The 27807-nt window shown below is 39.4% G+C and overlaps 1 protein-coding gene and 1 long non-coding RNA gene across 7 annotated transcripts; one reads left to right on the top strand and one right to left on the bottom strand.

Annotated features, from left to right (window-relative positions):
• Positions 1–367: 367 nt before the first annotated feature.
• Positions 368–27306, top strand: LOC111259203 (NFX1-type zinc finger-containing protein 1). 3 transcript variants are annotated; one of them, XM_086967799.1, is made up of 26 exons: positions 368–807; positions 2684–2962; positions 5740–5865; positions 6063–6340; positions 6661–6792; positions 7110–7305; positions 8994–9190; positions 9472–9646; positions 9976–10095; positions 10236–10429; positions 10718–10958; positions 11707–11947; positions 12496–12670; positions 12893–13323; positions 13785–14005; positions 14827–15048; positions 15246–15421; positions 19230–19368; positions 19733–19978; positions 20248–20419; positions 20871–21002; positions 22501–23306; positions 23661–24511; positions 24652–24771; positions 25113–25199; positions 26631–26906. In XM_086967799.1, exons 2-26 carry the CDS (start codon positions 2695–2697, stop codon positions 26748–26750), a joined length of 6066 nt encoding a protein of 2021 aa, XP_086823925.1. In that variant the 5' UTR covers positions 368–807; positions 2684–2694; the 3' UTR covers positions 26751–26906. The 3 variants fall into 3 exon arrangements, with proteins under 3 accessions (XP_086823925.1, XP_086823927.1, XP_022686758.1); XM_022831023.2 differs by lacking the exon at positions 26631–26906 and adding an exon at positions 26913–27306 and having other exon boundaries at positions 396–807; XM_086967801.1 differs by lacking the exon at positions 6661–6792 and having other exon boundaries at positions 369–807.
• Positions 4044–20295, bottom strand: LOC111259214 (uncharacterized). Of its 4 annotated transcripts, none has more exons than XR_002679499.2 (6): positions 20200–20295; positions 19546–19964; positions 9020–9151; positions 8484–8600; positions 4767–5216; positions 4044–4348 (listed from the first exon to the last, which is right to left on the bottom strand). It is a non-coding gene; the product is annotated as an uncharacterized LOC111259214 (long non-coding RNA). The 4 variants fall into 4 exon arrangements; XR_002679501.2 differs by having other exon boundaries at positions 9020–9147; XR_002679498.2 differs by lacking the exons at positions 19546–19964; positions 20200–20295 and adding an exon at positions 9807–9983.
• Positions 27307–27807: the final 501 nt, after the last annotated feature.

Below are 27807 nucleotides of genomic sequence, written 5' to 3'. Positions count from 1 at the left end.
CATGGAACATCACTTATATTTCGACTCAGCTAGATGCTCCCCCCTTACATAGACCTCTGTACGTATATATTCAGCTGTTATTCTGAGCGGGAAAAAAATTTCAAGAAGCCTGCTGAACTGTAGTCAATCTAAGCTTCTATAATCTATTGACAGACGTGTATGAAACATGTCGAATTGAAACACTCGAAAAAAAATTTACAGGTCCGGAAAACGTGGAGAAAAAAGGATTAAGCTTAGAAAAAAACTATTTTCCATGTAAAAAAAAAAACTCGTATTTTATACATGTGTACTCCGAAAGTAGACGGAACGATCAATTGTAGGCTGGAATCGAATCAAAATTCGAATTTTACCGCTGCCGAATGAAGTACACGGTAAATCCGTTCAACAGCTCGATCATATTACGTAATTTACCACAGTTAACGAGTGTTCCTTTGAGTAGGACGCTGAACCAGAGGACGGGCTTGTTTATATCACCGATTGACAGCCATATTCTAACCCTTTTTGAAAACTTCGCTATCGTTGGTGCATTAGTGCACACTTGTCAACTACTGTGAGCGGCGAGGGCAATCTAGATGCCCGACGCTTATCCGTCCTGTTGACGCACGCTATTACTTTGAAACAGTATTACAAAAAACGATTACGGTGTGTTTGTTAGAGTTCGCAGTCGTCGTTCATTGTCTGCTTGACTATAATCGTCAATCTCAATTTTAGTAACTCATCTATGAGTATTGCGTTACATTGTTATATAGCGAAACTGCAGTTGCACTTCGACGTACTCGCCACGAAGTTCACTCCACGGGCTGTACGGTGAGTGTGAAACTTCTCGACTGAAACTCGTTCGTTTTTTATTGTAAACGTTTCAATCTGTCAGAAGTTTTTGATAGTACGAATCAGAAGAGGCGTATTGATTTGTTAACTGGATCAACGATTCTTTCCGCTAACTGATCGGCAAAAATCAACCGAAGGTCATTAATGAAGCCCCACTTCAGATTAGAGTTGAGTCATCAGGCCAATGCTACTTAGGAATGTTATTTTGGGACTTCTCTCTGTTCTTCCTATGAAATCATAATATTTCTAGTCAACGTCAAGTAGACTATCCTTCGTAGAAAAAGAGGAACAAAGCTATATTACTTAAATAGTAAATGTATACAATTACAAGTCATGCTATTGTTTATCTCATTTAGGCCGAGGCCATCGGTTAGATCTATCATGAACTGAACCTACCGGAATAACATACTTATCTCCGCTTGTGATTCGGCCGAGATAATCGATGACAAAACAGTCTGTTTTTCGTGTTACGTCATACACTTGACCCGTAAGATCTTCCTTTGAACTGGTGTCTCTCAGCGCACAATGATGCGTCTATGCTCGAATTCGGGCTAGCAGCGTCCCTAACGACCGCAGGCAAACACGCTAGCAATCCACCTGTGCTATCTTAGTGAATATCGTTTGGCGGATTTAGCTTTGCGATTCAGTGTTGCATGGCTTTCCGGTGACTTGTATCGTACGCTGACGATGAGATTACATTGGAAACCCTTTTAAATGTCTACAACGCTGGCGATATAAGGCTGTAAAAACACAAATCATGCGAATCAGACCTGAATGATTACATGTTCTAGAACATAGTAGATGCGGAATATGGCCATTATGTTGCACAGAATTCCACCTACTATAGATACAGATACGTTTGTTTGATTTAACCGAAGGCTTGTTGTGATAATGTGCTTAAAGCGACCACAGATGCAAGAGCGATAAAGTTCAACGTGTCGTTTAGAAGGTTAATTTAACTCATTATAAACTAATAGTCATCTTAATTATTTTTCCAACAACATTCAATGTACCTAGTAGTCACAACAGTTGCATACCAGAGCAAAATATGGAGCAATCATATTGAATGTGGGAATTACGAGGAGGCGAAGCCAGGAAGACTTGGCTTCATACTAAGCACATTAAGCAAATACATACACATGAGGCGTGGTGTTTGCGAGCGGGGACTACACATTAAACTGTTGAAAATAAACTGAGGGTCTGCGTGTCGTTTCTAAGTGATGCTGCCCGAATCGAAAAGCAGTTAGCCGGGTCATTCCAAATGCCGAGACTTCCTTAAAATTGGAAAAAATACCCTACCTTGCAAGCATGATGCATTGTTTCAATAAAGCCCTATAGTAGACATTATATAAATACGAAAAAGCGGCATATTCAAAAAGCCGTATCGCTTAGTAGTTCATTACAGTGCAGAGTGAAGATCTTCCGTTTGGTATCATTTTGAAGCGATGAATCGTTACAGATTAGCAGCGTGTCCAGAAATCCTTGTGCTATTTGAGAATAGCTCAAGCCTTATCACATAACGTGCAGTATTGTGACAGATACGACTGGGCCGGGATTAGCTAAATAGATCATATTATACCTTTGTTGATTGCATCAAACTTTTTCGTATCTTCCACAAGGGGTCATTACGTACATTTCCTTATCTCGATATCCATTCCCGCAAATTAAATATTGTGATAGCCATAGTATCCGACCTGAGAATGGCAAATCAAGTTATCTACTACACCCTATGTTCAACCTACCATGTCATGAATCAGCAATGTGCGTTACTGACTAGGTGCTAATCTAAATACGTAATTGCACAGACAGCAACGAATGTTCGATTTAGGCTGTGACTCATTGGTATACTGCGCAGATTTCGATCAAATGTTGAAGAGCCGTAGCCTTAAGAACAGTGGGGCGGGAAACCTGGAGGGAGAGTTCAGCGGAGCCAACACATTTCAACCCAACCATCCAAATAACACAAAAGCTGCCGTAAAGGCACGGAGTACAAATCGCAGTAACGACAACGGTGACGGTGGCGATAACCTTGGACAAGGAAATCGTGTTGCCAACGACGGGGCGCGCAGACGGCGGAATGGAGCCAACTATAACGATAGGAGAGGCACCGGCACTAGAAGGCCATATAGCAATGGTATGCAGAAATCACAGAAATACAGTTATTACTATTATTATTATTATTATTAATTTTTGATTACTGATGACACGTTTCTGAAATAGGAATATGGCTTATACGGTTTAATATAGCATTAGGCTGCTCTTTGTGTAGATGACCGCGGCTTGTAACGTAATATTTCTTTGACACACTAAAATGTGGTATTTCGGAAATATTCTGCGAAGGTCTGATTCAGTTCTTCTTTGTTTTCCCGGACCGCTAAGGCAGATCATCAGGATACTTGTTCGTTTTTTTTGCTTGATATACCCGATTGATCTGTAGCTAACAGGTAGGAGAAAACAATAACTCCCTCAGCCATCGCAGCGATTCGGGGAAAACAAAATCATGACATTAGGGAACGTTTACAATATTTAAATGGTTAAAAAGAGGAATGCAGTTTTAGGGCTAAAGCACAGATGTTTAATTGTACGAATGGCATCGATCCAGTCCGTTGTCTTTCAAAAATGAATTTCAACTCACACTCAATAGTCAGTCTTATTAAAAACAATACTTAAGTCACAGTATTTATCTGAAGGGTACATTTAGCTATGACATAGTGGATTGTTGAAATACTATTAAAGTTACGGTTAAAGCACATAGTTATCTATCTGAAAATATGACTAAACAGAATATGCCCTATTCTGATCGATGATTTTTTGGTCCTTCGGCTTTTAGTAACACCATAATTCCATCGCTACAGAAGTTCTCACTCTCTTTGTTGAAACTAAATTAACGCTACTGAACGAGCTCTGCAAAGACCGAAATATATGATAACCTTATAGTGCAGAAACTGCTCTATACGTCCAAGCGCTTTTTAGTTTTTGCCGGCTAGCTAAAATACATATATATATATATATATGTGGTCTGGCGTTGTCATGGTGGAAGACAATGTCTCGTCTGTTACTAGTTCAGGTCGATTTTTGTCCTGAGTAGGTAATCCTAGTAGCTAGAATTTCTATGAATCGTTTTCCCAAGGGGCAGCAACTCAGTGCACAATCCCTTCGCAATGTCACTAAACTTATAAAATAACATTCTTTACCATCGTCTAGGCTTCGCCACAGATTGTAGAACGCATTATTTTTTTTATTTGCCCAGTTTCCAATCGTGATCAATCACATCAGAAAGAGTTCGCGTGTTTGTAGAATTTACAAGATGAAAACACGATCGAGTCATCGTAAACATGCGTTTTTTTTTGTAGCTAGTTTCCTTAAGCCGATTTAAAACTGCTTCGTGACAGATATTTAGCTTCTTGGCGATATTATGGCTGCTCACGTGTTGGTCTTGCTCAACTTCCACATCATTTCATCAACTTCTCTTCCTTCGTAATTGATGACCAATACGAGTCTTCTTCCACATCGAAATTTCCTGAACGAAAATATTATAACTATCTTTGGGCTGTTTCCCCGCATTTTGATTATAAATAGCATATATTCTTTAATGGATTTGGGCAGAATTTGTGCCTTTATTGTAATAAAATTGTAAATACAGTGGATTTTTGCAAAAATTTCACTTATTTTTAAGGCTTCTTATCTTGAACCTAAAAGTGAAAATAAAGGCATTCACTCCCAAACTTTGAACTTTTAAATAACGCCAATGCCGACTCGACTAGATTCATTTTGACCTAAGATGTGTGACCAGTGTCAAATATGCGACTTGCGAATCATGTATTCCATATATATTCTTATGCACGTATACTCAGGCGAACTTCATCGTCGGCTGGCAGGAACGTCCATTTCACAGCTTTTCGTACTATTTTTATACTATCATATTTGATTACGCTTACCCGCGAAATGTTTTCATCTTGTAGCCAGTATCTTCAGCCCCACAACAGGCTGACTGCTGACAGGCTGGTCGGACCACAATGTCCTTGTACGCGTGTCGGGTGCTTCATTGCTTCCTCACAGCTTTGCACTACTTTCAACATCCAATACCCGCATTAAGGCCATCCTGCAGCACAAATCCGCGTGAATAGGCCACACATCCAGACCTGTCGTGATCTAGGGATGCAGCCTATTGTCATTGCAGAAGTCATTGTGAGCACCGCCGTGTGCTCTGCCCAATAAGGTTGATTCCCATTTCTTCTTGGGGTAGATTCGCAGATGTGTTACAGATAGATCAGAAGAAAATATGTACTATTGGCTTTTCTGGCTTTTACCCGCAAACCAGCATCGCAGTCACATACACAGTCACATGTTCACACGTTCCATTCGCATGTTTACTCATATGCCCTTCTCTGAAAAATAGCACATTAGAAGGTTTATGGTTTTCTTTAGGTTCAAATAAAGCCCGACGACAAGTTAAAAATGCAGAGGCCTCGATTCAATGGGGCAGGACTGATCGTGTCCTTTTTTGTCTCTAAACATGTTTAGATATATCAAGGATCAATACTTTTCCGACAACCCAGTACATCCCCCCATCTTTTATAGGGTATAAGATAATATTTCATAACTCGACATTTAGCAATAATCAGCACTCACGCCTCCAACTTATGCATACCTACTATTAGTACCACACCTTTTTTGCTTATTTAATAACATGAACATGCGTTTACTTAGCCATAATTCTAGCTTGATGAGAACACCCAAACCAACGTTTACGTCCGGATACATAAGGTATCAAAAATACGGTTATTTACAGAGTCATACGCAAGAAAGAATAAAATGATACCCAATCCTTATCGATTTACGCGTATTCTGGTTTAAAAAGAAGTTGGAAAAAGTCATGAAATCCTTAGAGATTTTTTTGCTTCTTTCTAGCTATATATCCCCCGATATCGGAGCACCTTCTTCGTAAACTTACAGAAGAACGCGACCCAGATCAGCTGATTATCGCGCTTGAAGCAAACCCCACATGGAAAAGACTCTTAGCCTCGAATTTTACAGGTATATGTAGCTTGCACAACTGGGTTGAGTGGGATTGAAAGAGCTTGAAAATGCAGTAAGATTAATTTTAAAAAAAATTTATATTTTCTAATTATTTCGAAAATTTATCTTTGGGACAAAAACTTCGCCTTGATTGCAGTGTTGAATACCTTTTTTAACATTGTAATCTCTATACCAAATTGTTCACATTGGTATAGTTGGAGAACTGAGCGCCATTCTATCAGCGTGTGCAAAATGTGCAGAAGCCCATGGCACAGGTCTGTTAAGAGCTTTTGTTGAAAATGTCCTGACGAACAAAGAGGGAGGCGGACAGCATTTTGTTACAAGGGCTGCAAATCTGCTAGGAAACACACGTTTTTTAACAAACTTCACAACGGACTCGTCTCTTCCTGAGCGTACCGAAGGTCAGGGTTGTTCGTCGCAGGCGCATGTCTCAGAAAGCTTATTAATAGAGAATGCCCTTAAACTCGTTGAGGTATGACGAATTGTTCATTTCCATCTCTAAAAAAAAAGACTCTAATATATAAACTTTTTATTAGCTGATGAACGTTTTGTTTATTATTTGTTGAAGTTTGTTTAGTTTACTACTTAGTGCTCACTTGATTACGTTACTATATTTACTGAATATATAGTAGTTTCATTCGTAAAACTGTAACTTAGCGTACCGATTTTTATCCTAGTCACTTAGTATAGCAATGAACGTATTTTGTATCTCTGTATTTTGATGTGTGTTTGTACCAATATATACAAGTGGTAGGCAAATGTTGCAAGCTATACTACTTGCACTGTTTTCAGATTGCGGTCTGGCTTGAGCCGGCAGCGTTGGCGATCCCAAGTAAGATTCTGCTTAGCGTAATCGAGACAAACCCACATGTTGTCTATTATAGAAACTACAACGCCGCCGAGCTAATGGCCAGAATAGTAAAGGTTGGTTACATTAGGGACTTCGCATATTGAGAAAAAAGCACGCACTTTAATTGGCTATTCGAATTTCACCATACGCCTGAGTTACATGCCGTTTGTTTTTTACTACGATAAACAGCTTTCATCGTTTGATTTTACTTGAAACGGCCTTTGCCAGATCATCAACAATTCCCTTGTCAAAAAAAAGATGAAAAAGCTACTACTACACAGCTACTTCTAAAATGTGTGTAGCTATTCTCTATTCGAACTTAATAATCTAATTGCACATTTACATAAACGTGCGACGGGATCTTAAGATGTTAACTTTTCCTCATTTCTAGGTTAAGGAGGAATTGAACGCGACAAGATACTCAACCACGGACAGTGAAAAAAACACCAGAGATCGAAGACCGCGTATCTTGCGAGGTTATCGCATCACAGGGGCAGCCCCTAATAACTTTCGCGAAATGAGCATTTTACCAACGAAAGCAGATCTCGATCAAGAAACGCCTTTTCTCAGGAAAAACATCATCAAGGGTATGCCTTTTTTTGCTCTGACCCATCTAATTAACGTACTGAGCTCATTCATATATAGATACGGTAGCGCCAAGGACGTCATTATTTGCACGACGCTTTCATAATTTTTCATTTCGTGCACAAACTTGCACGCGCTAAATGAAGCAAAGTACCCTACGCGAAGACGTTGTGCAGGCAGGTTTTTGTTTCTACTTCTGTTGCATATTCAATGCGTTTCTAGTGACTGTAAAATTAGTATAGAAGAACGCTTCAGCAAAGCGCGCATTGGTCCTTAATCTATTGAAGACGTTTAAGCAGTTCTTGCATAATGTTTTTAGAACGTCGTCTTACACAATCTCATCACAATCGATCCTGCATCTGAAGGCGGCATGCCATACGCCTTGGACATTCTGTAAAACCTTTTCATTTCTAATTAACCCTGTCGTTCATACTGGGTATGCATACGTGAGCATCGTAGTAATAATAGCATGTAAGGCTTGGCCTTACCAATGATCGATGAGCGTAAAATTCAATGAGTCGTTTTCAAGGTGCGAGTTACAAGATCCTATACTTGGTCACTGTATTTAAAACTTGTTGAAAATGTGACTTCGAAATTACACAAAGTGTCGATCAGAGATCGTCAATGCAAACCTTATTTAGGACCGTCTTCTCTTAAGTGCATAATCTGTTATCGATTAAATGCTACTGTCAATCTCAATTTTTGATGGCTTCCTTCAGTAATGACCGCAGAAGACATCTTTACGTCGTCATCTTACGCGATGCTTTTGATAGCAAGACTAATGGTTCATGGGCGAATTTCTGTACAGGATGTAAGACACCGTTTTTTATATTGTTCCTCACGGACAATCCGTGCTTGTTTTTCCTTGTGAAAAAAAGGCCAGTGTCAACCGTAAGATAAAACGTTTGGCGCTGACGAAAAGCTTCCATTCCTGCCGATTATCCCGTAGCGTTCTAAGATAAATTTAGAGTCGAACTAGGACATGCACCAAATCGATTTTAAATTTGAGAAGCTGGAAAGTTGTAGACAATCGAGGTTGATATGGAAATATTTTTCCGTCAACGGAAGCTCATCGATTTGCACATCTAACAGTAACTTCACTGATAATGCTTTTTATAAATTTGTGGCATGGAAGTTAATAACGCAAGGCATTTATTTGCCTCAATCGTACCGCTCTTACCTGGACTATGTAAATTGTCGCAGAAGTGAGGAAGTTGGGGATGCTGCCGGATTTAAGCGTGTGCTGAAATATCGATGATGGTCCGTATATAATGTCTAGGTGATTTGTACACGCAAGCTGGAAAAACGATAAGGGGTCTCGCTTCATTTGATATTTCAAAGAATAAACGTTCCTTACAGCCAATGTCAGCATAAGGTTTAATTATTATTACTAAACTTCGGTTTTTACCAAGTAAGTTTGGCAGAAGAATCTTTGATGACTTCGAAGCCCTTCGTTGATCGAGGTTTGTCCTTGCTGATTATTTAAGCTAGCGAATCTTTGACTAGCATGCGTGCAGATACGTGCATAGAGATCAGACTAGAATCGTTTAAATAGAGAAGCGTAGTCTAGTACAGAATTAATTTTCCACACGTTACTTTGTTCAGTAATTTTTGCAACTCCTCCAACTATCCTTATGACAAGCTGATAACAATAACAATATTATTATTGCTAATCTTGTTTTTATCATAGGAAGCTATAGTGACGTAGAAGATTACCTGGACGTTCAGTTTCGCCTTCTCCGGGAGGACTACGTTACACCGCTGCGGGTTGGTCTGCAGCAATTTCGTGGATTGGAGCTCCAGAACAGACGGCAGAAGTTAAATAGCATTCAGGACGTACGATTCTATCTGGACGTTAGATTCAGTAAAGAGTTTTCAGAAAGGACGGTAAGCGTCTGCTAGAAGTTCATTTAATGGCAAAAACATGTACACTGACCTGTCCTGCGATGCTGCGTGAAATTAACATTCGACCTATTTTTTTTGTTTGTGAAATACCCGTTAAAACATAATAAAATAAAAATGTTGTCATCTCTGTTTTATAATGCCGTTTGATAAAATCTATAAACTGTTTAAAAAAAAATGGTCTGCATTTTTAGTTAACCACGTTCCAGACCCCCCGGTGTTTTCATTGACTCATTAAGCTTATCGATCTTTTTTAATTCAAATAGTTTGGGAGTGCAAAACGTGTCGTCTTGCAACTGAGCAAACATGAGTTTAGCCAAATTGATTGGGAAAGAAGCAAGCGTCTGATAAACGGATCGCTCATCGGCGCGTCGCATGACAACTTCGAAACCATCGTCTTCTTAACAGTCATCGGGAGAGATCCCGATAATTTGAAAAAAGGTATAAAATAAAAAATATTTGACGCTGATGAATATTTGCTTTAGGGCAGATTATTCAGGAAATATGCTTACTTTTTTGTCGGAAATCCTAAAAGCTACGTATAAAGTAGTACGAGTTTAAACCGAATAATTTAAATCAGATTTGCTGAAGTCTTTCTTACCTCAAAGCTACAACTCTGGCTTAACGAACTTCAACGAACTACATAAGATTCCATAAGCTTTTAGTAACGGCACAATATATGTGTCTTAATCGATCCACGGAATGTCTGATAAGTTAAGTTCAGTAGGTGAAGAAGCCGTTATGATGAGTGTTATCCTTCTTTCGTATAGGCGTGCTTCAGCTCGAACTTTGTCAGTGTGAAGATGCGGTTTATTTCAAGACGGGAGTCGATTATTCGCTCATCGAAAGCAGCGGAGCCTATTTTGAAACATACAGGCACAATCTAGCTGGTTTGTATATGCTGAAGCGTATAAGTTGTTAGCATATGTTCATGTTATCCAAGTTATTTATGTTGTATATGGAGAAATGTGTTTGGAATGATCGTATTTTGATAAAGTTGAAATCTATGTTATTATAATTTGATTTACAGTTCTTCAAATAATAGAGTCGGAAAACTTCCCTTTTGCAAAAAATCTTGTTATGGTTGAAAAGGAGATTCGTCCGCCGCAGTACATGGGTTCTGGGAAAATCCTGGACGTATCGCCGATTCTCAAATCCACCACCAGATCAAGCCCCTCTAGCCCTATGTACAGAATCGAGCAAGACAGAAATGAGGACACCAAGGTGGATTTTTCACGTTGTCTACATTGAGTTACAATTATAAATTAAATTTTTCTTGTTATACCAGGCCTCAATAAAGACTGAGAATTTACCAAGCAGATACCGAGAGAATTTAAATTCTGTCACTTTCATTATATGGAACTTAATATTACTATTACAGTTGTAATATATAATAACTGTAGTAATAAGAGTCGTGGTAACGCATTTTTGTGCTCTATTTTCGCTCAAGGATACAGGGTTCTCCCAGTCTTCTTGCAGTTGTAACAAACGAATCTGTTTGCTTTGTGTTAGTTTCATATTCGAGGCTCGCATGGTTGGCCCCCGGTGGAAGACACTTGTCTCAATCGGGCCCAGATGCAGGCGTTAATCACCGCCTTTGACAAGGAAGTGTGCATTGTCCAGGGCCCCCCAGGTACAGGGAAAACGTTCCTCGGACTAAAAATTGTGGAGATGCTGTTGCTCAACTCTATCACTTCTAAGCCGTTGTTAATTGTCTGCTACAGCAACCACGCGCTCGATCAGTTTCTTGAAGGTTAGGCTCATCAAGATTTGCACGATTTGTAACACAAGGGTGCCTTCTTTTAGAAGAATAGTTTTCTCGATTTTTCTCATTTAGGTATTCATTTAATTATATAGACAAATACCTGAATAATGGTAGCGGATACTTAGTTTCTTTTATTAATACGATTTGTTCTTTTATATTTTTACTTTTTGGCTAATATCTCCATTTTCTATACCGTTGCTGAAAAAGCGCATTGGCTTATGAACCAATACAGTAGTTCCAGCTTTTCACATCCCGAGAATACCTGTTTAAAAAATTCAAGCATTTCAATTTAAATGTATGATTTTTTTGATTGTGATGATGGTCGTTTAGATAGAATGATACGTACTTGATCTTTTCCCAAAGAGCGAACGTGGAAATCATATAAAAGTGTATGTGTGATATGAAGCCTGGCGCAAAGAATCCCATCTTGTAGCGTGCAAGGATGTGCGAAGCCGAACAGCTAGTATCCAGTGATTTATGTAGTTAAAACAGAATGACACCTATTGTAGTCTCTAAAAAATAAAGAAAACTGAGTAAAAAGATATAGAGAATTACGGCACGTTAAGATCAGATGCGAACGTGCAGCCACACTAGATATAACAGACATTTATTATAATAACTACGAAGTATTAAATCGTCGACAAGGAAGCACAGATTTGCACTTCAATTTGTCGTTTTCGTCTTCATCAACGCACAACGTTGACTAACAATTTCCGTCACCTTTGTTAATGTTTAGCGATCCTGAAAATTACGAAAAACATAGTTCGCATAGGGGGTCGCTGTCGAAATGAGTCGGTCGAAATTTATAATCTGTGGAAACTACGGTGTCGACACGAACGGTCCACGGAACCACCGTTCAGCGTAAATAACGTAAACGAGGAGAGTATTCGTCAACTCATCAGATCGAATCATGTTTGCTGCGATGGGTTGAAAGAGCGTATCCAGGAGACACAAAGTTTGCTCGACCAGCTACTTGGGTGCGTTCTAATGCATAAGACATTAACTTTTCACGATGCATGTATTTGGCGACTCTTCGGATGGCAAGTGCAGTCTTGCGATGATGACCGAGTCTTCGCGAACAATAACGGGCTTCTACCGCCCAGAAAACTTGTGTGAGACAAATCTAACAGTATGTGACTCTCGAATGAAGACATTTCAGCCCTGCATGCGAGTCATAGATGTCTGTTTATGCACAACATCAATGGTCTATAGTGAATGATTACTAAGTCCATGTTGTAATTGGAGCTGCCGCAGTAAGTGCTAAATCCGTTGACAAAATCTTCATACAGTTCTACCAGATCAACTGAGTTAATGGTATTTTCTTATACATTACATACACAAAGGAGTTGGTCTCTCGTAGCTCAGAGAAAACACAAATTAAGTACCAGGTCGTAGAAAAATATTCGATGTCTTACATACACGCGCGTCTATTGGTCGCTATAGTCGTTTTTATTAGAAAAATAGAATATTTTTACTTGGATGAGATATTCATTTTTGAAATAGTCTCTGCTTTAAAAAATTTTAGACGGAAAACGTTCGACGTGTTTTATGAAAAGCTGAGGCTCCCATTCCATCAGTTCATTAAACTCGATACCGTTATTGAGGAGTTCCAAGATAAACAAGCACAGAATGAACATGCAGAGGAATTCGACAAGGAAGAGGACGGCTATTTAAGTGACGAAGATCGTGGAACACTTGAGGTAAAGTTCTGTTTGCTCATGTTAGTATTACATATAATATAATTAGCCTGCTGGTTTGAATAAACGTCTTATATATATACAATAATAAATAAGCAGGTGCATGGGGATTTTTATGGCCTGTAAACAATTGATGCATTTTTTGTATAAACAAAGCCTACATGGGAGTTACTGCCGTTGCAGTAAGTTGCTTCTAGTAGTGAATGCTGTGGTGATGCCTTGCAGGATAATAAGCAGAAGGAGGATGCCAACTCTGCAATCTTCAACACGGTGCACGAGCAGGCTGTATTTGCCCGACTAGGATCGTGGCAACAGCGTTTTGACAATATCCACCATCTATTATTGGCTGAGTTAAAAGTGGAGCAAATAAGTAAATTATCTTCAAAGGGTGAGCACGTTCCGGAAGAGCTGAAACTTAACTTAGACGAACGTTGGCTAATATACCGTAAGTACCATTGGGAGTACGCACTGATACAGGTTTCCGAGTACCTTGCACGCTGCGCAAGAGCACAAACAGCTAATTATATTTATGTAAGTCGAGAAACTTTAGCCGAATTTGAAAGCGCTGCGAGAAAGCCCATGGAAGAAGAGGATAAGATTATGCTGGTTATTCAATGCTTGAAGGCTGGACTTTCGGAGTTGCGACGGGAACTAAGGTTAGTTAGTATCTACGTGCTATTAGCACGTACGTGCAGGGATTTCTTTACCTGGAAAAATGTCATCTACTCCTTACGCTGGTTACGTTACGTAGTCCGATGTTCATACATCAAGTAGTTCTTCTATTTTTGTGTGATTGATGTATAGACTTGCTCGTGATATCCATATCCACTACTACTCTTAAAACACACATATTTATCCCAGTATTAGAATAACTGACGTTCCATCCTGATACAATAATTTCAATAGCATTACTTTGTTTCATATCACTGTGGTGGATACAGACAATTCGATCATGTCACATTCAAAAAGTATAAAATTTTCTACCAACTTTGACAGTTGTCAGTTGACGGTTTAACAGCTTCTAATATGTTCGATTATTTCAGTTTCCATAACCCATAAACCAGTTGAATAAGCGAAATGTCATCTATCTAGCAATATTGTGTTTGTTGTTCTTCAGTCAAAAAATACGAGAGCTGAATGAGCTGGAGTTAGCGCTTGACTTGGAACTGACACAATACAAAGCCGTAATTGGCATTACTACGACAGGCGCAGCGAAGTATAATCGTTTGGTGCAGAGACTTGCTTGTGAGATTATCATTATTGAAGAGGCGGCTGAAATTCTCGAAGCGCATTTGATAACTGCTCTCAACCCTCAGACGAAGCAGCTGATACTAATAGGTATTGAACTTATCACTCGAATAGAAAATACTACAAGGTCAAGGAAGTACCGATAAGATGCCCAGCTCACGTCCGAGACCATGACACGACTCTCGCCTGCTATCCACATACATTACTCACGCGTTCAACTACTCAAGTTGAACGCGTGAGTCTCGCATCCTACAAGGATTTGAGTGACAAACTTCCGGCCGCGTTTGAATTTTTTGAAAGATGGAAATACAATACCAAGGAACATACCTCCTGTTCAGCCTTAGGTAGGAAATCAGGTGCTCAGAACAGTTTTGACGACTGATTTTTTCCTTCTTAATGCTTAAACGCCCGAAAAAAAACATACGAAGAAAGAAAGCAAGGCCAAATCAATGGGTTTAAAAGCTGTTTAAGAGCAACAAGGTACGGTAGCACACGTGTATTGAATTAGACGAGTTACTTGAAAAGAAAGAACTGGGTTTTGGACAATTCAGGTATCAGCACTACGCAAAGTGGCAAATTCTCGGTACTTTTTTGACCTAGTAACGTTCCATCGTGAAACGTGTCCATACAATAATTGCCGTTTCATTATATGCGACATGTTGCTATTTTTTTATCACGAGCACTGAATTTAACTTTTTCTTTTTTTTTTTACTAAATTCATGATATTGATTGCGCAATCAAAACGTGACATAAGTTATTGTGAATTCTGCGTCGGTTGGCGCTTAAACTGCGTTACGTGGAGAAAAAATGCAACAAATGTAAATACTCCAGATAATACAGATTGAGGCAATGAACAACCACTAAAACCTATACTCTGGCTTATAAATGCTCTTTAAATGTACCACTTATAGGTGACCACCAACAGCTGCAGCCTTCGACTACAGTCTTCGCTCTTGCCAAAGATTTTGGAATGCAGGTGTCGCTTTTTGAAAGGCTACTCACAAATGGACTACCGTACGTCCGGCTACAAGAGCAACATCGTATGCGAGACGAATTCCTTCAACTTCTTGTACCGACGATCTATGAAGACTACTTCTCGCATATCAGCGTTTACCAATATGAACACGTTCGTGGTATGCGATAATATCGCTTCAAGGTGGCAATAAGTTGCTTTTAGTATTTTACGTTTGCTAAATCTATTGTTAAGATGTAATAGCAGCAGCAGTAGTCGTTTTCATGTTAGAGCTAATTTGGCTTAGATGACGCACATTCGGGCAGAAGCATAAGTCCAAAAACAATTCTATGTTAATAGGTCGGTAATTTCACACAGGTGTAACTCAAGATCTGTGCTTCGTCACACATACTGAAGCTGAAGATGCCGAACATGATTCCCGTTCGAAATCTAACGTATTTGAAGCACGCTTTGCGGCACGACTTGCATTGCATCTACGAATGCACGACTACAAACCTGAAGACATCGTTATATTGACGACATATTCGAGACAGGTATCATTGGCGTTAACAACAACTTCTGTTATCGTTAAAATGAATGAACGATAAGATACGGTCTTCTGTCACAAATTGCGCTGCTCAATTTTACCCATTCGTTTAAGGATAGATGGGCAATATGAAGCGCGGTTTAGAATGTTGATCGCCATGTACCGCAAGTGGTTAATGAATCGAAATCATCGAACACAAATTTAGAATATAATTGCTTCATCGCCTAGATCTGCATCGAGGCTTTTTTAACCTAATCTGAATTACGATAGTCTGATGTGTCACCTATACAATCAAGATACACAAACGGTTTTCGACTATTAAGCAACAATGGCCAGAGTCAGCTTTTTACCAGTATTGTAAGAGAAGACTTTATAGGAAGTCATGTATGCAAGTTCGGCCTATGAGGCCTATTCAAAGTAACAAAAACGGTTAAACACAGTATTAGTAACAGCTGCATGTGGTCTTCGTCAAAAAGTCTAATGCAGTCGGCGCAGGGTGTTGTGTTTTTTGGACAAAACTTTTGGCGGCTTTCGAGAGTTGTATTCATTGTGACTGTTACGAACGGTTAATTGTCGGCAATTTACATCATTGTGACCACAACAATGGTCCACGATTTGTGCTTAATTAATTGGCTCTTTTTGAAGCTTCACAAAGACACACCTTTACCAATCACTAGCAAAGCTATTATCCGTGGTCTCTTGCCAACGCCCGCTGTTGCGGGCTAATCTGTTCAGTATTGCCTTGCGGTGGTCAGGTTCCCCGTTCCTGTCTCGCCTGCAAGTACTCATAGCTTGGCCTTCTACAGCGATAAGGTTTGCTACTATTATTTCGATTGTGGGCGCATTTTTAGAGAGGCGCCACTGTCCCAAGCCACGAGTACGTATACGCTAAACTGAAAAAAAAAAAGGTAATTCTTCCGCTTATACAATACGAGGGTTCACTGTGAGACATGCCAAAGAGACTGTAATTAAAAAATTCATTTTATTATTTGTTATAAGATCACACTACAACTCGTTAATTAAAAGTCACATACAATTTATTTTTACTGTAGAAATCTAAACATATTCAGTTTTTTAAAACATACTTGTAGCATCACAGGTCAGATTAATTACCCTAGAATTCTAATAAGGCGTGGTTTTGCCATTTTTTCGCCAACAGCTCTGAGTTATATCGACCTGACCAACACTTAAGTTCGACCGACCCAGTACTTATACCTCAGCTAGTTAAGTACGGCATCTATCTTCGTCTGTTTCCGACGCTTATGATGGGTATCAACAATGAGCAACCTAATGGATGCACCATTCCGCAGCAATATCGCATAGCGTATCTCGAACCATTAATCGGCAAACCGCCAACTAACCCCGACTCAGACGACTCGACACCTGGATTGATCGATTTATCGCCATGCCCGAAACTCACCGTCACAGAACCGTTCTGCGAAGGTTCTGCGATCAGTTGCTGCTTCGCTAAAAAGTCTTGCTTTTAGTGGTTTCTTCTGCTGACGACAGCTTTCTTTCTGAATCGCTCTACAGCCTGCTGCATCCAAATGGCGACACGAACTAAACTTAGGCGGATCAACGAGTGAGCCTTTCCCATGCAGCGAACTTTCGCCTCTCAGGTAACACTTCAAAAGCTGCAGGACCATGCTTGAAGCCCACTGGAGTCACCCAACCATCAGCACGTATCCTAAAGCTTGTTTATCTTTAATCGGGTCAGGTCAACGAAACCCACTTTACCTGGGTAATAAGGTGGCTGCGCCAGTGTTGAATACTTCGATATTTCATACAGCTGAAATCAGCTGTATGAAATTCCAACTTTCGGGCTAAGATAAGCAGAGACAGTCCGACAGTACCTCTGCATGTGACCAGTAGCAGTTTACTGGTATAGCCTCAAGCTTTTCTAGCCCACCATTAACCAAACGCCAGCCTGACCAACCCTTACACAGTTCATATATTGATGTCGTCTGGTTAAGTACGATTTGCGCGGGATGCGAACAATAATCATACAGCCGTACGCATGCTCCCATAAACGTCCACACAGTCGGGAGCACACTAGCAATGAATGGCCGTCTGCTAGGCTACTAGAGCATCCCGCTTCGAAATGCATGTAATTTAAGGGATAGGACGGCAGGGCTATCACATCTGCCCTTTCTGCACACGCATCCATTCGATGGTTGAGTTTGGGGCAGTTTCTTCAGCGGCATTCCTGGCGTTTAAAAAACCCTATTACCTCTCGCAATAGTTGAACAACGTCCGTAGTTGTCTTTTATCCTTTCAAAGAATTATCCTTGTTTAAAAAGGCATTCGGGTCATGATTTTACGCTCGACGACGACGATGGTGGTGTTGCGCTGAGAATTTTTTACGCTGAACAAGATATACACAGTATCATCAGTGATCCAAAAAAAATGTAGATAATGCTCTGATTTATTTGAACCATCAGATAAACTAATGCCATTCAAAGCAGGAATTTAGTCAGCACGGGCGATGGACAGGGAAGCGAATTGGATGTAATGATGTTATTTAGTGGTAGCTCTCTTTTGCTGCGAAGGATTCATGAATACCAGTCTTTTTACGACACAGCTTTCACCTCGTTAGACGAACAAACAATGTGGAATAAAATCTTTCGGAATTTCATTCACCAACACTCGCGTTATGACACCTTCAGTTATGAGCACAGCGTTTGTTTTAAATCGTTCACCTTCAGCTTAATATGTTAGTACTACCTCTCTCCATGTACCTACCTCCACTACCTATCGCACGTGTCCCCAGTATCTTGTAGTACACACATTTCGGGAAGTGTTCACATTTCCCGCTCTTCGTAAACTTTTACAACAATAACCTTTTCAAAAAAAAAGACGCAGATACGACCCTTTTTGCATAACTACTTATTTTAGCAGACTGAGAAAAAGGCACATCTTGCTGAGCTGTTCCTATTGACGGCAGAAGTAATCTTCTGTATAACGACTCTATATCGTAGACTCGCCATGCCTAAAGCTCTTCGACTCCGATGCAAGTCAACGGAATAACTGCTGGTTTCCTAAAATGGTTACTCTGTAATCTGAAGTACTATGAAATTATCCGCTCTGATTTTAATGAGTTTTATATTCGGTTTTTTATAGCGGATTACAATTAGATGCAAGCCACATAAAGTTTACAAGAATCGGGACAGAATATCATCTTGAATGATGCAAACCATCAAGCTTTTTTTACAAATGTTTGTCTTGAGGCCTGATTGTTACAACGGGACTGTACACCGTACATTAAGGAACTTCAAGGGACATCTTTATGTGGTTTTATGCACAGACGCAAGTGTTTTAGGCACTCACGGATATTCCGTACTAAGGAAGTCAATGCAGGAGCTGAAAATATGAAAAATGTTCTTTTTTTTGCAATAATTGGTATTGTGGTGCAATACGACCTTCTGTATTGTACCAAAAAACATGGATATTCAATGATTTAATTTGTCTTTAAGTTGAAGTCTTTGTCACATATGCGGAAGAGCAGCCGTAACATAAGCTAATTTTATGATTAACATTGTTAGACCGGGTATATTTATACCTGACTAGACCAGTGAATAAACAAAACCACAAATAGTAATTACTATTATTATCATTTAGGTTTGAAGTAATACGTCCTGGGAGCTGATAATCCATTATCGTTTAGTACCAGTTTCCTTTGAATGATAATTTCATCGTAAATATGATTCAATTTTTTTTTGTTACAGAGTTGCAATGTTTTTATTTTTTTTTAAGTTCTAAAGTTTAAATATATTTAAAGTTACAACACATTTATATCCCGTATCGCTTTCGCGCAGGTGTTTACAATCCGCAATGAATTTCGAGCGATCAACAATGAGATGAACTACACAAGTATGAAAAATGAAACAGTGGGGCCCAAGAAAACTACCCGGCGAGTTGCTGTTGACCACCAAAAGCCAGTATCACCGTTCGAAGGCAAGACTGCGACTACCTAGATAATAATGCTACATCGTTCCAAATAATTTTAGTAATGTATTGCAATAATTGGAAAAATATAATTGTATTTCTGACACTATTGAAGCATGATGCTATTGCGATGCAAAAAACAATCTATTTTCTATATAAATTGAAGAACAGCAAGTATAACAATACCTTCGTTGAAAACAGCCTGGTCAGCTGAGAACATAGTCACTGTTAAACACTCATCAAATCATCATATGTATCTCTTCCAAGCGTCGGAGTAGAGACGACGTCGGGGTGAATGGATAAGATGAACTACAGCAGAACGTCAAACAAATCTTAATTCTTCCGATCATTTTTTTGGCGAACGTACTTGCAGGTATTCGTGTGACTACAGTTGATAACTTTCAAGGCGAAGAAAGCGAGGTGATCATTGCTTCCTTTGTGCGCAGCAACGAAGACGCAAAGATTGGGTTTTTGTCTCGTGAGAATAGGGTATGCGTTGCCTTATCTCGAGCCAAGAAGGGCCTCTACTGCGTCGGTAACCTCGCAATGCTTGCTAAAGCCTCCGGGACTTGGCACGCCATATCAGCTAAGTTGCTGAATCGAGGCTGTGTCAAAAAAGGCAAGTCGTCAAGTCATGCGTAATACTATTGTAGAAATCTGTTAGTCACTAGACCAAGATTTCTAGAAGCGGTCCCATATCATTTTAGCTCTTTACATGGTTTTAAGAGCCGTATGAAAAGTATTGAAATAATTTTTCATAAATAGCAATTTAAACTATACATGCCGTATAGCTAAGCAACAATAGTGATTTCTTAAGGGGAACGCAGCAGCGTCACTGACCTTGACGCGATTATTGAAAGATACGGTTCCACATTTGCTTATTGTTAGGTATTGAACTCATTTGCGAACGTCACAGCCGAAAATTGTTGGCGTCAACACCAGAAGAATTTGCAGCATTTTCGTATGGTGGATGTGATCAGCCGTGTGACGCTCGTTTAAAGTGTGGACATGTTTGCACCATGTCCTGCCACAAGCACGACGCTAATCATGTAGAGTATAAGTAAGTATTATAGTATTTAAGAGGGTAAATCATAATTTCTGCCTGCGGTGCAACCCGCTGTACTATGTGCATATGAGATGCACCAAGTGTAGTATACGTATGAACGTACAACAAAGAAGCATGTTAGCAATTTTGCGCAGTACTAGAATGAGTTCAAGTCCCAAATATGGGATCCCAGTTTGAATATTAGATATGTATATATATATATAGAGAGAGAGAGAGTTTTGCTGAGGGCCGTTTCGGCTTTTACAGTGTCACGGTTATCATTGCGATACCGAAAAAATAATAATTGCCCTCGAAGGGTGAATAACTAAGAATTTTATGGTGACCAACCAAATAGACACTTCTATATTATTATGACGATTAGTTTAACTCAGTACCTATAAAAGCAAACATATCATTTAAATTTTTACTTTTATCATTCATAAAAGTCGTTTTATTGTAATGGCAGGTGCTTAAAGGCTTGCCGACGTCCTCGCTCGGAGTGTAATCATCCGTGCGTATTGCAGTGCTTCGAAGAGTGTGGAGATTGTACCGTGAAAGTGGTAAAACGTTTACCTTGTGACCATGAGGCGGTCGTCCCGTAAGTCACATGAGTGCACCTACACCTATTACAAATATACTTACCAAGAGCTCATGGGTTGCCGCAAAATGTTAATGGATAATTATTGCTTTGTTCAATATTGCTAGTAATATATCGATACTATATTATATAAGACCCGAAAAGCGTAGCGTGTTCGATAATAGTCAACAAGGAACTTTTTTCTGCCATGGTATCGCCGTACTCAATTGCATCATCTCTGTATGATACATTTTTTTATTGCTTTATTACTTAACGTAAAGTCATGTAAGATATAACAAAAAAAGCACAAACTGTTTTTGAGGGTTTCAAGCCAGGTAGAACTGTTTAAATTTAAATTTCTATTTACCAATCTGTACTACCGACATTTACCGTAGCTAATTGCTTGCCTACAATTTTAACTTGCTGTGTGATTGCAAACCGAAGTTATCAAAAACCTTTTTTCTGCATGGAGACAAATCGATAAACGGCAATACTACTAGGCACTCGTTTTCACATAAGCACCCGTTCTCTTTCGACTTTGATAGTGTATCGACATTCTTCCTTTCCAGGCCCGTTGCCATTAACATTCCTCCCTTTTGCACTCAAAAGGGCCTGCTAGCATCACCACCTATTGAAATAAATTGTTTTGATTATTGTGTGGCTTAATAAGCGAATGAGAATGATTTGACGCTATTTGTACGGCATTTATTAGGGCTGTTTGATACAAGCTTTGTATCGTATTAGGCTAACATCAAGAAGTACTATTGGAGACCTTCACCTATCTAGTATGTCACTGCTGTTCGACTTGTCTCTATAGAGGATTGATTATATCTAAAGAAATGAACATTTAATTGATAATATAAAAGATATAATTACGATAATTGGTCGTTCCGGTTTATTGACTGTGCATTTCTCTAGTTCCTTTATATAAAGCGCTTATAAGGATGTTTTTTCTGAGCCACTTGTGTGGCTTTTTAAACCACCATTCCTATTATCTGCATATGAAAATCAGACAAGTACGATTCTAGAAGCACTTTTGTTTTGACTCTGCTTTGTTATGAGGTGCAGCAGAGAGTACTTAGATTACAGGCGAATACTTGCGCAGGCTTTAAGGTCGAATTTGCTTAAGTTTTCGCAAGTACCTTTGAATTTATCGAGGGTTGCATAAAATATTTAGTCAATTTCAAAAGCTAGTCTTCAGTTGTTTTGTATTCGACCGACTATCGGCTTTGTGGCATTTAACGCATAAACACATAGTGTAACGCTATATAAGTTAGTTCCATTTGTACTCGGCATTCTCCGTCTTCCATGAGGTGCCTAATTTTTCATTCTGAACACACTTCCAGAACATGCCTCCTGTGCAGGCTTTCAGCTGGGCACCCTCTACCAATCCAGAACTATTTGCAGACGATTCTATTTGACTGAGTTAGCACAACGGTAACTCAAATTTACAATTGTTTAGCTAGGCGACAATTGTTGCGGTGCAAACCCTCCTATTAACAAGAACTTTTGTGTCTAGGTGTTTTATGCCTGTCTACAAAGTTATGTGTCATTTGCCCTGTGAACGATCTCTGGGCTGTGAGCATCCGTGCAAAAGCCAGTGTTATAAGTCCTGCCCGAAATGCATGGAGTTCGTGACAGAAGATTCACCTTGTGGCCACAAGGTAACAATCGTGTGTCGTGACAGGAAAGACCCATTTAGTCTGGAAAGAGCCTGCACGGAAAAGGTTTCATTGAAGCTCAGATGTGGTCATAACATAACCGTTCACTGCAACGACAGAAATAATGTTGAAAGTCTCCGGGCTAAATGTAATCAACTTAAGGATGTTCAGTGTACATTTAAGCACGATCTCAAAGTCACCTGTCAGGTTGATGGCCTGGATATTGATCGCCAATGTACTGCGATCAGCTCTGTAAAGCTATTCTGCGGGCATGAGATGAAAACAGTCTGCAACAAAATGCAAGATGCAAAAGCGGACAGAATTAATCTAACGGCTAATTGTAAAGAGCTGGTACCATATCCAAGTTCTTGCGGACACATCGTCCGGATCGCTTGTTGCAAATTAAGATATATGCTTTCTTCCACAGAAAGTTCCATTAGAGGTATTTGCAATTTCCAAATCGAAGAGACGCTCGATTGTGGACACACTCATAAAAGAAAATGCAATCAGCCGCAGGTTTGCACAACAATGGTCAAAGTAGATAAAACTCCTTGCAGTCACGAAGTATTGATTCCTTGTTGGGCTCAAAAAGATCAGGAGGCGTTGAAACGTGCTTGCCAGCAGCGCTGTCAACAAACACTTCTATGTGGCCATAAGTGTAAAGGTGAGTTGTAGATAGTAGTTGATGCATCCTAAAGATGTTTCTTAGTAAAGTGCAATACGCATAACTAGGGAAACGCATAACTACCTATATAGTAAACAAGCTAAAGATGTAATTTTGATGAAATATTTGCAAATGTCAATAATTGACAAAGGATTAAAAACAAACAAAAATAAAATTTTCTTTTCGAGACTGCTGAGGCAAATTGACTTTTTTTTCTGTTTAGCTGAAGCACTATTGTTTAGTTAGCTACTAACATTATATAATTTATATGTGACTTACTATTAGTGAGTATTATTAACGTATTCTAATACTAAGTTAGAGTGAAATTTTTGTTTGTTAACCATTATATGGTAGGCGATTGCGAAAGCTGTCTACAGGGATCATTCCATAAGGAATGTCCAAACAAGTGCGGAAAAGTCCTGTTCTGTGGACACCAGTGCCCATCGATTTGTCACGATCAGTGTTTACCATGTCAAGTCGTAGAACCTCATCGGTGCCATCATACACAAAGAGCAACGCCATGCATGTCTAACGATAACCCGTTCGATTCATGTGATAAGAAGCCTTTTCACCCATGTGACCATATCAGGCCTTGTGCTGAAGACATATGCTTGAATTGTATTTGTCGCTGTAATGAACCCTGTAAAAGGTTTATTAAATATGGTAGCAAAACTAGGCAAAGAAATCACAGAAAAACAAGAAATTGTCAGCATAATTGTGCGGGCCTATGTGGAGAGTCGTGTTTTACCTTGTGCCGCGTCTGCGATAAAGACAAACTACACCACATTCCGGTAGCCGACGGCGTACAACAGGGTAATGCCCGTTACATACAACTGGCGTGCAATCACATTTTCGAAGTACAATGGTTAGACAAATATATGGAGGAGCAGATGCTCGCAATTCTTCACCGTCAAGAGCTCAAGTTTCCGAAGTGCCCAAAAGCTTCTTGTCCAGCCCAGATTCGTTACGTACGTCGCTATAATTTCATGCTTTTACCAATTCGCCGAAATATGGCAACAGTAATGACCCGCGTGTTTGGGGATTCGGCTGTTGCCCGAACTTCTCTACAGACTTTGTTCAAGAATACCATCGAAAGTTCCAACTTTGAGGACTACGAGAAGTGCAGACTACTAACGAGGGTAAACGAGCTGCTTAACTTGAGGTTATCGCAGAACACGGTAGACTGTTTTGCCACACTAGTGAAGGTGATTATGTAAAAAAACTACGGTATTACGGAACCATTATCAATCAAAACCGTTTTAAAGCTATTGACTCTATTAAGTGTTTGGTCCTTTTATCTACGAGTATTAACAAATATTTTGCCCTTGTTTTATGCACCTTTCAGATCCTCGAAGAGCAGAGAGCTAACCTTCCTGATATCATGGTGTGGCGACTTACAAATACTAAGTACTACCAAAGGCAACTATTTTCAGACGTCGTACGTTTCCTTCGTTCGCAGAATATGGTAAGCTAATATATAGGCTTCCAACAGCAGCTTGTGTTGTACACCCACAGTTTTCCTCAAACAATTTACTTAAAAGATAGATAAAAGAAAGAAAAAAGGCCCGACCAACCTGGGCACAGGAGACGAAGTTCTACAGCCGTTTAATGCGTAAGAACGCTCAAATCTATCATAAAAGCAGCTCCAGCGGAATGGTTCCGAATAATCTATTAAACTCATAAAAAAAATACTACGGGTTAAGCATAGAGGATACGTCAGCATTTATTAATCATTAGTTACACACGACAACGAACGTATATTTCGGAGGAAGCTGAAACCATCTAAATGGACGGATTAAATTTCAGCCACCAATTACATTACCCCCGGTACCTGAACAAACTGAGCATTGGGGCGCTTGTGGTCAGCATGCCTATTTTTCTCGACAAGAGCATGTAAGTGAATGAGATGAATTAGGCAATTTTCAGTCAAATTACACAGTACTGACTTATTTCGTTAATGTTATCTGTCTGTATATAGATACATATTTCCGTTATTTAGTGAGCAACGTAAAAATTTGGTTTTGATCATGAGGGTTGGTGGAAAGTCCGTACGTACCTTAAGCGTACCAGGACGACCAAATTAACCTATATACTCGTGTTTAGCTTAAGCTTTTCTGATCAATACCAAACTCCAAATAAGTGTCTGCCTTGACCTAGGGCGGAGGCAATAAAGGAGTTTAATCTGGACCCATTGTACTGCCATTACTAGGTGCGTGATCGTACTATGACTAACCTGTTAATTGCCGGAATCAAGAAAAGCAGTTGTTTAACGCTTCTTGACTCTGAGTGCGACTGCTGTTCATATTCACCAGCGTCAGCTTTTTACTCATTTTTAAAATCGGTTCTAGAAATCAGCATAACTCACAGTGAATACCAGAATGAATCATTCATTCAAAAAATACTATATGATCATTTGTGGCCTAAAGCGGCCAACTATGTGTAACTACGCCAATGAATGAAATAGAATATGCACGTAGATCACTAATGCAAGTACTTCAAAATAATTTACAAATATTAACGTGCCAACACATTTGTATCCGCATGAAGGTAGCATAGAATGCTACCTCCGCACGGGATACAAAGGTGTAGGTCCCGGGAAAGCAGGAGTTGAGGCAAACATGGCATAGAAGGCATTCTCGCGGAATAGCGGGAAACAACTAGCCACATTAATAGCGATTATTTCAGCCCGACATTATACTCACTGATAAGGACGAGATATAGGCGCTTCTTTAATAACCCCATCAGATAAGAAGCTGGCATTTCAGGCTAGCGCGAGATAGAGCCGAAGAAAATGTCAGTGAAACTGGTCGATACCACAACGGCCCCTGAAAGTGCAGAACTCGCAGATACCGCCTGCGCGATACTTATACACACCACGTGTATGAAGAATGAAATAAACCAACCAAATGAAGTGAGATGTACAAGTTGTTTTTGAACGTGCTCCCTTCGAGGTCAATATAAGAATGGCAAACGAAGTTTATTCAACAATATGGACCGGATGGCCAGACGGCGAAAAATAATTTTCCATCGTGTGTCTTATACAAATAATTTTTTATATTTTGGACGTAGCCTACAGGCAGACAGTATCATCTTGAGCAAAGCAACCGGTATAATGATAAAAAATAGAAACAATAAAGCAGGTGACGAACTATTAATGAAGTATTATATTTGTTGTATGACCACTGTATACGGCATGCTACCATAAATCGTTTTCAGCGTATGATTCATTAAATTTCGCGTTAACTTACTAATTGGTATCTCCTATAAGGAAAAACGTTCTTCAACGAAGTAGAATAACTAAACTAATTAATTTACCTTTTTCAGGTTAATTTTAAGAATTTAAGGCAAAAGAGTCACCCAAATGGGAAAAGCTGCCTTTTGAAAGGTCGATATCTAAGGCAGCTAAGGTATAAACTAAGGCAGACTAAGCTAGCGCTCATTTAGTCTATATTAGGTATCAATACTTGGCTTAGGCGAAATCAGTTAATATGACTTATTAATACCCTCTTCAGTGTCTAGCGCGAAAACAAGGTTGAACCTAAGACTGAGGATAACCCCAATTAGAGGAACAATAAAAGTGCTAACAGTGTTCTTTTTTTCCACCAGAAATACTGCCATCAGTGCCCACCGCGGATAGAAGAGAAGCCCGAGCCTAACTCTGAGGACAGCCCTAACTAGAAGAACAATAAAAGTTTAAGGAAAGGGAGTAATTAGAAGGCCAGGTTTTAAAATGAATGGTAACACTAAAAATTAAGTAGCGAAGAACCAAGTCGTACGTCTACGTAATAATAAATAATACAGTTCAAGTATAGCGACAAATATAATTCTAGGAAACTAACGCGCGCCCAATGCCGATTTTCTAACGTTTCTTAAAAAAAAAACATCGCATTAAACTTCTATTTAATTTCTATGAGAAATTAAATTGGTCCGTTAACTTAAAAATGTTAGCTTGCAATGTTATATTCAATTTTAAATAAATTACTTGATAGTGTGTTGATTACTTGAAAGTGCATAGTTGATTACATAGTTGAATTTCATTCATAATATTCAACTAATCATTTTTGGGCTAAAGCTTTTATGTGGACAATGTTGTTCTATTACTCGCATAACATGTGCAATAAGACAACAGTAGATTAAGTGTGTCTCTCATTGTTTATTCTGTTAGTACGTTACCTTTTCTAGGACGCCACACGTGCAGATTAGATAGAAAATTATTTGTACCTTTAATAGGCGAATTTTCTCGATCATAAACAAGTCGGCAATCACTTTTGCGGTTGACTTTGGAAGCAGATCTGCTCTTTCAATTCCGAGGGAATTGAAGAGCAAACGGCACTGCCTCAAGGATCAAAATATGGCAATTCTACTCATAATTTTTTTCACGAACTACCTTGGTAACAAAACAATGGTGAGAAATTAACTCTCAAGCAGTTTCCAGCTGAGATTGTTTTTTCTCTGGTGTGGATCTTCCCGTGTATTTTGCTTATGCTTCTTCTGTAGCCAC

Source organism: Varroa jacobsoni, unplaced genomic scaffold (genome assembly GCF_002532875.2).
Source record: "Varroa jacobsoni isolate VJ856 unplaced genomic scaffold, vjacob_1.0 scaffold_306, whole genome shotgun sequence".
NCBI lineage: Eukaryota > Metazoa > Arthropoda > Arachnida > Mesostigmata > Varroidae > Varroa > Varroa jacobsoni.
Note: the sequence above shows the minus strand (reverse complement) of the source record. Positions and strands in the feature narration are given on the sequence as shown.

Coding starts and splice junctions, on each gene's coding strand:
- LOC111259203 (XM_086967799.1), top strand. CDS start 2,695: ATGTTGAAGAGCCGTAGCCTTAAGAACAGTGGGGCGGGAAACCTGGAG. Junction 9,191..9,471: donor AAGAGTTTTCAGAAAGGACG/GTAAGCGTCTGC, acceptor TAATTCAAATAG/TTTGGGAGTGCAAAACGTGT. Junction 21,003..22,500: donor GACCATGAGGCGGTCGTCCC/GTAAGTCACATG, acceptor TTTTGTGTCTAG/GTGTTTTATGCCTGTCTACA.